Source organism: Thunnus maccoyii, chromosome 1, assembly GCF_910596095.1.
Source record: "Thunnus maccoyii chromosome 1, fThuMac1.1, whole genome shotgun sequence".
NCBI lineage: Eukaryota > Metazoa > Chordata > Actinopteri > Scombriformes > Scombridae > Thunnus > Thunnus maccoyii.
Window position 1 is genome coordinate 20,536,578 of NC_056533.1, and position 10,718 is coordinate 20,547,295.

The 10,718-nt window shown below is 42.0% G+C and overlaps 1 protein-coding gene across 2 annotated transcripts in view; it reads left to right on the plus strand.

Annotated features, from left to right (window-relative positions):
• Nucleotides 1-1,705, plus strand: part of cgnl1 (cingulin-like 1) — a 31,237-nt gene extending 29,532 nt beyond the window's left edge. For both annotated transcript variants that reach the window (XM_042406619.1, XM_042406626.1), the window contains exon 19: nt 101-1,705. In XM_042406619.1, the coding sequence (XP_042262553.1) occupies nt 101-251 (151 nt within the window). In that variant the 3' untranslated portion in view covers nt 252-1,705. The remainder of the gene's footprint in view (nt 1-100) is intronic.
• The last annotated feature ends 9,013 nt before the right edge of the window (nt 1,706-10,718 follow it).

Below are 10,718 nucleotides of genomic sequence, written 5' to 3' on the forward strand. Positions count from 1 at the left end.
GTAAAAAGATGCAGAAAAGAGACAGATCAATACTTTAAAATAAGAAGATCCTTAAAAATAGATATTCTTAGTATCTTAACATTTTCTCTGTCTCTCACAGGCGTAAGAGCAACTCTGCTCCACTCCTCAACAACCTGGACGACGACGACGACGATGATATCAGCACTGATGGGGAGACGTACTTCAGCTCATCCTCGGGGTACAAGCGCTCGTCAAGTCAGGACAACATGTTGTCCACCTTCACTTTGTAAACGAACCCTGAGACCGAGGATAAAGCTGCTTTCTATGCATCACTGTTAGACCAAACGGCTGGAGATCCAATCTGAAATAAACTCATCTGTTCCATGTGCTTCTGGAAAAACTGTAGATATTACACTGAAACAACTGTGTGAGACTTTTCATCCTCATGACATGGTTTTAAATATTATTTGAGTTTTAAGTTCACATCATAATCCTGGATATCTGGGTTCAAATTCTGTGTCCATTAAATTCACTCAGTATTATTTAAGCAGCTCTGAGATTATTGGATCGTATCCTAAAAGTCTGTTTAACCCGTCCCGTAGAAATACAATGTAAATACTGTTTAACTTCATATGTCTACATTCCCACATGAAGTCTTACCTGAAAGTCTGTCAGTTCTGTTCTGAGCGGATTTTCCTTTGTTAACAAATGGATTACATGTGCTTGTCATTGATTATTCTAGCATTAGTAAACTTGAAGAGGCACTCTCTTAATGCACTGTAAAGCAAACAAAACCAGTACTGCCTTTGTGAACAATATGAGGTTATTAACCCCACTTTTTTATGCATATCAAATATCTGAATATTAACTTTTGTATCATTCATTTAAATGAAATATATTTACCTTTTTTTTAATGAATGAAGATCAAATCCGACTATTTGAAGTGAGCAGAGCCAGGGTGGTTTTTTTTTTTATTTATTCATGGTTGAATATACAAAATCCTGGCTCAGTGAGGTTTTTAGGGAACAATACATGAGGGACTTTGTACACATCCATTTTTATACTGTTTTATATCATTGAATGACCAGCAATACATCCACTGAATTGTTACCTACTGAAATACATTCACATATGTTACTCCTAATAATAGTGACATTACAGTATTGCTTAAATATCTACTGGGAAGGCTGTGTGCTTCATGCGATCATGTAGTGATGCCTTAATTAACTTTCCTTCTTTGTTTTTTTTTTAATGTGATTATTGATTCTGAATCAGACTTCTGATCAGTTGCAGTTGGAGCAGTCACTGCCCTGAACAAAGCAGTAGATATCAATATCATTTCATCTCAGAAGACTGGAAACACTGATTTAACTTCTATCTGGTGATTTGTTTTCTCCTGAATGGGGCAGTGTTAATACTGAACATGCTTTTTTTTTGGCCTCATACATGTGTATTTGAATTGTGCCACTGTGTACATAAGACCTTACAATACCTGCAAAGAACATGTCTGGGCCTCCTTCAATATTCCTTTAACTGAATGAGGGACTCACTTCAGATGAGATCAATTGACAATCGATGTTTTGCTACACTGTGATGATTTGCACTCTCTCACTAATTATGCCCGAGTCTGAAGCCTGTGGAGGGAGAGTAGAGTAAGACAAATTCTGCCACTACCTCTCTGTACACATTTATATGTTCATAAATCCTGCTGAGACTAAAATAAAGTTACTTCCACTTAATCTCATACCTGTATGCTTTTTCTTTTGCTGAACTGTGCCTGACACCTGACTTTGAACATTCAGTACCCCTCCAGTCAAAATATTTGTTTTTCTTCTTGTGCCTTCAGTTGAATGTTTGAGCTTCACTCTGCAGAATGATGTATGTGCAGAGTTTGACACTAGAAGGCTGTTTTCACATTCATCTGCTGAAAGTGCAAAATTTTTCTGCTTTTATGGAAAAACCCATAATATTTTTTTATATATATGTCTTAAAACATGTCTGGAAGAGATCTTTAAAAATAACTTGTTCATAAAGTTGATAAAAGGATGAGTCTTTGCATTTAGCACTGACATCTTCTGATAGAATCTCTGTATTGTCAAACCAGCTGTCAATAGCAGCTCTTTATCGTTAATTATGTCTGTGCGTCAGTATTTTTCCTGCTGGAACATATGAAGCATCCTGTGTTCGGGTCTGATCACCTCTCAACAGAGAGCTGACAAACAAACAAAAATTGATTCCTTGTGTAGAGCATTTAGATCACTTTGTACAGATCTGTTTGCACTTTTTTTTCTGTTGATCCATGTCAAAAAATCTACCTCCATTATGTAAAACAATAAATTATATCTTCCAAAGGGGGGTGAATACTTTTTTTTATAGATGCTGTATGTTGCTTTGGGGCCAGAAGACGTTCATTACAGACAGATACACAGTTAGAAAAGGAGGTGAATAGATTGAGCTTTCTTATTCTCATTGACTGACTGGCTTTTGTTGGCAGGGCATGACCTTCATTTGTTGCTATTCTGTGTGGAACAAACAAATCAACCTTTCAAGTGCCACAGTATTATCTCTCTCTCTTCTGTGTCAAGCCAAGCAGTAAACTAATAGGGACTGCAGGCCGGAGGGCTTAAAAGGGGAAAGAAGTTGTGTATGCTTAACAAGGTGATCATTCTTGGGATTCCTTTATGTGCTTGAGTGACTTCAACCAGAGTGAATGCTGGGAAATAAAGAAGTAGACAGCTGAGAGAGTTGTCTTGGAGGGGATTGTGGGGTTTTTTTTTGAGGTGGAGAGATAGATTTTTGACAAGCTGTTCGTTTTCACACGGAGCTCTGTATCCCACAGTTATAAACAGAAACATTCAAGTTTTACAAGTCTGACAGGACTCTAGAAAAAATTCTAGCAGTTTAGAGTAGTGGACAGGGAAAAAAAACAAAACAACTTGGGATCATTTTTGCAAAAATGTCACAGTGCAATGCTGCCTCCTAGTGGTAATTACGGTAAAGACGCAAGGTGTCATACTGTAGTTTTGGTTCCCTGTGATTTTATAAAACTATTGAGGTGATATAAGATCAGAAAATAACAAAAAATAATGTTAATGAGATTTAAATTTTAAGATTATTTTGTTATTAAACCAAGGTTAGATAAAAATTGGGATTTGTAGATTTTGTGAGTTCAAGTAAATTGATGCAAAAAAAAGCAGTCACTGTTAATCGATAGGCATAATTATTAATGTATTTCATTCATTTTAAACAGGTAAGAGCATGAACAATTAAGTGGTTCACAGTTCACATGATTTGTAAGTGGGAGTGATGTCTAGTCTTTATCACCAAACTGTCAGACCTCTGCAGACAAAGAGGGAAGTCTCCCACACCAGCAGCCTGTTTATTTCCTAGATACTTCCATCCTGATGATGAATAGTTTTTGTGAGTGATTATAATTTATGTCTGGTTCATAGAATTGAATTTAAATAATGACATATTTGAGTTCTTTAGTCTGAACTATTGTCTGAGTTTGTGATCACAGTCTTAAAGCTTATTTTTTGGCCAACACCCACCAAGTTTATTGTGTTCTTGTTTTAAGCAATACTTATAACATTACTCAGGTTCAGTATAGAAACACCAAACTAAACATATGGTGAATGCCTTGGGCAGTGAATCCTTTCAGCACAGCAAGACAAACCTGCTTTCAGGGGTTGTGTGTTTAGAGTCACTGTCATGGGATCTCAACTTCCATGTGATCAAAACATAATTTTATTATGTAACTTTCAACTTTCAATTTTTATAAAAGTAACAAAGCAACATTATTTCCAGAATTAAAAACATTTATAAGAGGGACTTTTTTAAAGGTATACCTCCATCAGAAATTACAGTAAATCCTTCCACCCAAGCAAACCTCACATCAAATGAAGTGACTGAATATTAGATCAGTGTCAGATTGGTCTACTGTGCGTTTTTATGATTACATTTTATTGCATTGTAAAAATGCTTCACACAACAGTGTTATCACAATATCAATCATTGTAAGCCTGAGCTACAACAGAGAGGTGAAAAGAAAGGAAAAAAAAGCAGCGATTAACTAATCGATAATTAAAAATTAAAGATCTTAAAAACGACACATTTCATACAATTACTGTTACGTACAGAGTACAAATCCACTGGTGATATGTAATACACAGAAAAGTCAGAAACCTCCCAATTTCTCCATTTCACTTATAAATCACTGAACAAGTGATTTATTAGGGCCTGTCATAGAACAATTTTCCATTAAAACATTAGTTTTTCCATATTACATACTAGAAATTGATTGCTTTAACTGTCCTTCTGGCTCATACAGGCTACAAAAAGATTCCTTGTAAGTAATCCAAAATACACAGTCTTCATTTGTGCAAAAATCAATTCCACGATTCAGCCAAAGACAATAAGGCCTCAGCAGTGTGAGTTAGACAAATCAAGTGGGTATCTTCCAAAGTTACTATGTTTTTAGTACCAAATCCCCTCTTCGTGTCACTATCCTTCCATCACTGCTCAGCAAAGAAAGTTTGTCAGTGGAGACACGAAAAGGGAATTTCACAATAACAAGATTGCAACTTTGGAAGGTACCCATTTGATTTTTCTCACTTAGGCTGCTCAAGTCTCAGTTGTAGTGATCAATAACACTTTCAATGTAAATATAGGTATGTGTGTATTGTTTTAAGATAGACTTGATAAAATGTGAACGTATCCTTTAAAGAGTACACGTTGGAAGGGAAAGGAAAGAAAGGAAGTTTGTCCAGCAGATTAGATCTATGTGAGTTCAAGGTTCCTTCAACCCCAAACAAATGGAAAGGAATGCACATAGATTTCAACTACCGATTGCTTTTTAAGTTTGCCACTCATTTCTGAAAACAATGCAGCATTGTGAAGCAGGATCATTTAATCACAGACAGCACATTCATCAGTCAACAGTTGTAATGGCGCTCTTGTGTCAAGCAGTTACTAAAACACAAGTCAACCTGAATTCCAAAGCTGCAGGGATACTGAGCAGACAACACCTATTGCTGTTGGTTTCAACAGATAAATCCAACTCAAGCAACTGCTCCCACACAGGACAGAAGATGAGACACCTGAACTGTGCTGTACTGTACTGTAACCTCCCTGCAGTGACATACAATACATGAAACATATTACAGGGACAAAATGAACTCCTACTTATCACTGTTTTCATCTGGCAGCTGTGCACATGTTGCTCATCAGCTTGTTGGCATATAGGAACTCTGCTAGGGAGCAGACTGGATGAGTACAATATTTTGCTCTTTCTCCGTCATGGGTAAATCGAGAGTTATGAATGTAACTAAGGTTCTATGAATTCTGGATGACTGCCAGAGACGGTACGAAATACTTGGATACGCATCGCATGCATGCGCAAGAGGTCGAGTCATAATAATGACTCGACCTCTTGCGATGTAAGCAACCTGATAAGGGAGCCTGGAATCCAGCAGTTGTCTCCTACAGAATCTTCTCATCAAGACTCCAAGTGACAGTGAACTCTGGTGGTCATCCAAAATTCATAGAACCTTAGTTACATTTGTAACTAAAGTATGAGAGGGGTATCCAGGTATGAAATACCTCGATGATCCATACCAACAAGGTCATGAGGAATCTGTACTGACCGAGCCTCAGTTGCAGACCGAAGGAGCAGACAAAACCACTGTTGCCACAGGATTGGGGGCGCCTCATTAACTCTGTAGAAGCAGGCAAAGGTACAGGAAGAAGCCAAGCAGCTGCAGCACAGATGTCACTCAGTGGAACACCTTTCAAGGTGGCCCAAGAAGTGGAGACACTCTTGTTGAATTGACATTTCACTGGGGGGACCTGGAGGCTCCTGAGCCTGTATACTTGAAAATATGGTATCGACAACCCAGTTCGAGAGCCTCTGTTTTGACAAAGCACAACCCTTCCTGTGCCCTCCATAACGGACAAACAGCGCATCAGACTTACAGAACCCAGCCAACATATCTATGTAGTACTGTCTCAGAGCCTCAACAGGACAAAGCAGACTGACATTAGGAAGCAGTTCCTCCTCCCTTGACTGCGGGGTGAAAACTGCCAAATTGATAAGCTGATTGATGTGAAAAGCTGAAAGCTTCTTAGGAAGAAATGAGGGGTTGGGCCAGATGGTAACCCCAGACCCATCAGAATTCCAACAGTCCCTGGCAATGGACAGGGCATAATGCTCACCAACTCCCTTTGCAGATGCAACAGCAAGGAGAAAGGCAGTCTTACCAGACAGCCATTTGAGGTCAGCATGTTCCAGGGGCTCAAATGGAGGGGAACACAAAGATTCTTGGACAACAAGCAAATCCCATGAAGGCACCCGTACAGCATGTGGGGGCTACAACCGGAGAGCACCTTTCAGAAAATGGCTCACCAGAGGATGTGACCCCAAAGTTCCACCATCCACCAAAACATGTTGAGCGGAGATGGCAGCAACATACACCTTAATGATAGAGACGGAGAGCTCCTTATCCAGCAACATCTACAAGTATTTGAGCAATGTAGGCACAGAGCAACGCTCCGGGTCCACATGTTGATCCCTGCACCAACTGGAAAAGAGTTTCCACCCATTGCCATACCGCGCCCTAGTTGAGGATGCATGAGCATTGATTATGGTCAGGAACACAGCCTGATTGCAAGAACTCAGAGCCCGGCCCTTCAGCGGCCAAACGTGCAGCTGAAGGCAATCCGGGTGAGGCTGCCAAATACCCCCCCCCCCAACTGTGACAGAAGATCCTGTCTCAGTGGGAGAGGCCGAGGCACAGGAAACCATATCTTTCCCAGCCAGTATGGAGCCACCAGTAGCACTGTGTGGTTGCATCTGTTTATTCTGTGAAGTGTCAGCATGAGTAGTGGAAGCAAAGGGAAGGCATATAAGAGGCAGTCTGGCCAGGGGTGTGCCAGAGCATCCTGCCCCAATGGACTGGCTGGTTCTGAGAGAGAGAACCACAGCGGATAGTGTGTCAATGTTTCCGAAGCAAACAGGTTGACATCTACTCTGCCGTACCTCTCCCAGATCACTATCCTGCTTTCGTGCCTCTTGGGGTCGAGGCCCAAACAGTTGATACAGATCTGCAAGGTGCGCAATGAAAGCAACCCCCCTGGCTAGCAAAATTTCTGTTGCCCAGATCCTGCCCACACCCAACACTTTCAGCACTTTCATCCAGCCCACATACTGCGTGGAATGGTATGTTATTGGTAGGTCAACCAAGAACAAACCAGATAAATCAGAACTGGCCCACATTCAGAATACACATACCTGAGAGCACCTCGTCTTTACCAAAAAAGGCCCACATTTGATTTGGGACATTTTGGCCATATTTGCCATTTTACATGTGGGCCATTTCAGGCTCACATCTGCTATGCTATCTGGGCCTAAAGGGATGACTGTTGTTGCTGCTTTCAGTTTGCCCAGCAGCCAGAGGAACAGGCCATATGTTATCCTTGTGCCTCTCCGAAAACAAGAGACAAGGCTTAGGATTTTGCCCACCCTCTGCAGGGAGGGAGAGGCTCTCATTAACACTGAGTTGAGGGCAACACCGATGAACATGACTCACTGACTGGGAACGAAAGAGCTCTTTTCAAAATTCACAGTGAGCCCCAGCTGGGTCCTGTGGGTCTAAAGAGTTGTTGTGTCACAGATTGCCTGCTCCTGGGTCGGAGCAAATATCAGCCCGTCATCCACGTAAGGGGGAATCTGCATGCCCCTGGCCTGCAGAGAAGAAAGTGCTGCCATACTGCACCAAGGTTTCCCACCAGAGAGCCAGAGACCTCAGAGGGTTGTTGACAACAGTCATTCTGACATCATTGAACTTTGTGGGTCGATGCCTGAACTGGATACTGTGTCCCCTGAAAAAAAAAAGAATAACACTCAAGGGTCCGAAATCAAGGCCTGGCTGGCACCTGGATTTTGGGAGTCAAGCATGACTCCCATGACCTTTGGGTGGCTTGGGGGGTCAGTTGGTAGCGGCCCCATTTTTGGGGGCCCTATCCATTGAAATCCGAAAGGCAGGCTGTGGGGGGACCGTTGGAGGTGGCCCTGCTGAAAAGAGGCGCACCTGGCTTTTGAGGGACTCTGAGTGGTGGCTGCAGGGCAAAGAGTGCTGGTGTGTCTTCGTTTAGGCAAAGGTGCCTGGTGTAAGTCAGCAAACTGTTACTTGACTTTGTTCACTTGGGCACTACACTCCAAGGTCTGTTGGGCTGCAGGCCCAAACATCTGGTCTGGAATGACAGGCAGCATGTGAAGTGTCTTCCTGCACCCCTCTGAAAAGGGGGACTGGGCAAGCCACACTTGGCACCGGGCTAAGGTCAAAGTAGCCAAGCCAATCTCTGTGATCATGAAAGCAAATGCCCGGAGAAAGGCACCACTTAGGCTCTGTTTTGGGGTGTCAACCTGGGCAGTCTGGAGAGTCTGCGATAGAGCTAGAACAAGGTGGGAAAAAGAGTTTCCAAGACGTCCCATCCAAGCTGCTATATCAGTCTAAGGGCTTCATCTGGAGATACAATTAGAGAAGTCTAGACCATATTGGGCGGCATCCTTCATAGCAGCCAAAGCCCTGCAGTCACTCAGTAGGTGGAGGAATGCTTTGGGGTCTGGCCAGCACCTCTGAAGTTCATCAACGTAGGGCTCAGATGGTGGAACTCTGAAGGCAGATGGTTGTGGGATGTGCTTGTAAAAGGCATTACACAGAGCTGCCTCTACAGGGGCAGCATCCAGACCAAGCCATGAGATGGACAATTGAATTGCTTGCTTAACTGTGGAAAGACCTGTCTCAGCATCCCTCAAGGGGTCTGCGCCTGTGGCACTTAGAACCTGAAGGAGGGCTGAATGCAGGCATTCTTGAAGGAGGTAAGCTAGCCTCAGTGATGCGACTGTCAGACCTGGCCAACCTTGTGGTCATCTCTGCAAACGGCATGCAGCTGCAATAAATGCAAGCATTCTCTGTCAGTGCCTGCCTCAGGTGTTCGATGCCAGGGCACAATGGGCATCTGTCATGGCCATCCTCTGGGCTGTAAACCAAATTTGGTGGTGATACAGTCTAAGTCCAAAAAGTAGATGTCACATTACTCTTCAGTTTATGCAAATAAGCAAAAAATCCATCATGACAGACTTTTATGGTCCAGTTGGCTTTTTTGTTGAGCACATTGAGCTGGACATGTGTGTCAAATTTCAAGTCAATGGAACTCATTGTGTGGGTGTCCTGGCCTTTCAATTTTTTTGTTTTAGAATGTGAATTATAGCGCCACCATCTGGCTGATTGGGCTCATATTTCCTGGGAAGCACATGCATATTATTTCCAGTTATTGGGCCAAGTTTCATGTCTCTTGCTCATTCCAGCTCATGGCAATTTGAGCCGTGGCACAATAAAACAAATAATAATAATAAACCGGCACAAACTCAATAGGATTCTACCCTTTCGGTGTTTGAACCCTAAAAATACAGTCAGTGAATATCATATGTTTATGAGAGAGGACTTCCACATGACATTGGATTTGGACAGAGTGACTGGCAGTAAAGAAACACCATTTGTTTGATTTTCGGTTACTAATTAACTTCTAAGCCCTGTAGAAATTACCCATTATATTATTCTTGAGATTTCTTTTCATATTTTGACATTAGCTAACAGTATATCTTTGTTGAAATATAATGTACAGCTCAACAAGGTATTGCCAGGTGACTTAAGTATCCATTCTTCTGAGTCTCTAGTTTCTATTAAAAGGGAGTGACTGTAGGCCATTCATACAAGGAATGTGATCTGGCCATCAGGATGATTGTCTGTCTGTTCCTTAAAGATATTTGACAGGATAAGCTGGTGTGTTCAGTAAAAACAGATGAGGATAAATTCATTGTGTGAAGGTAAAGCTGTGTGGCAGTAGGTTACAGTGACATTAAAAAGTAATGTTTGTCGTGCTGTCTTCCTTTTCATTTCTATCCCCTATCAACTGTATCAATAATTTATTGGCTATAGCAACTCCTGCACAAAGTAAGTCACCTCATGTTTCTTTAGTATAAACCTGTTTCTGGCTTTCTTTAATTTGAAAAGGGCTTTTTTCTTCTTCTCACTGTGGTTGACCAAGCTCTTGACAAAAGGAAAGAAAATATATTTAAAGGTATATTTTGTTTATGAATACAGTAAAATAGGCAAATTGTGGTAGAATAAATATTCTGCAGTTGTTAGATCATTATTAAGACTAAAAAACATTTCATATAGCCAAAACTGGAAGATATTATCATTATCAAACTCCTTTACTGCAAAATGAGAAGTAAGTAGGCTACCTGCCCCTCCCATTTGCCACCTCTATTGATAAAAAGTGCCCCACCTGTCCCAGCCCAAGTTAAGATCCGCCCTGTGAATATCTTACTCTCAGGGCAGGAGGCACAGACTAGGGAAGCAGGTGAAATGTGGCCTGACAGGTCTGATGGGAATACAGAGAGACACAGAGAGAGTCAGAGAGAGAGAGACTTGGTGGTTGCTGAGTAACTGACAAGCCTGTCAGCCAGGTGGATTTAGGAGCAGTCAGGCTGGAATTAGACAATGACATAGTTGTGTCGAAGTGTGGAACCGGTCTGCACCTGGTCATTCCCTGACAGAGAGAGGAACCTCGGACCCTGTGGACTCCCACCACCACCACACTTGACAGAGTGGAATTTCCCTCCTCTTCCCTGGCTGGGGCCGGGGGCAGATGGTTGCTCTGAGAGTTTGAGCAGAACTCAGGAAGGAGAGTGA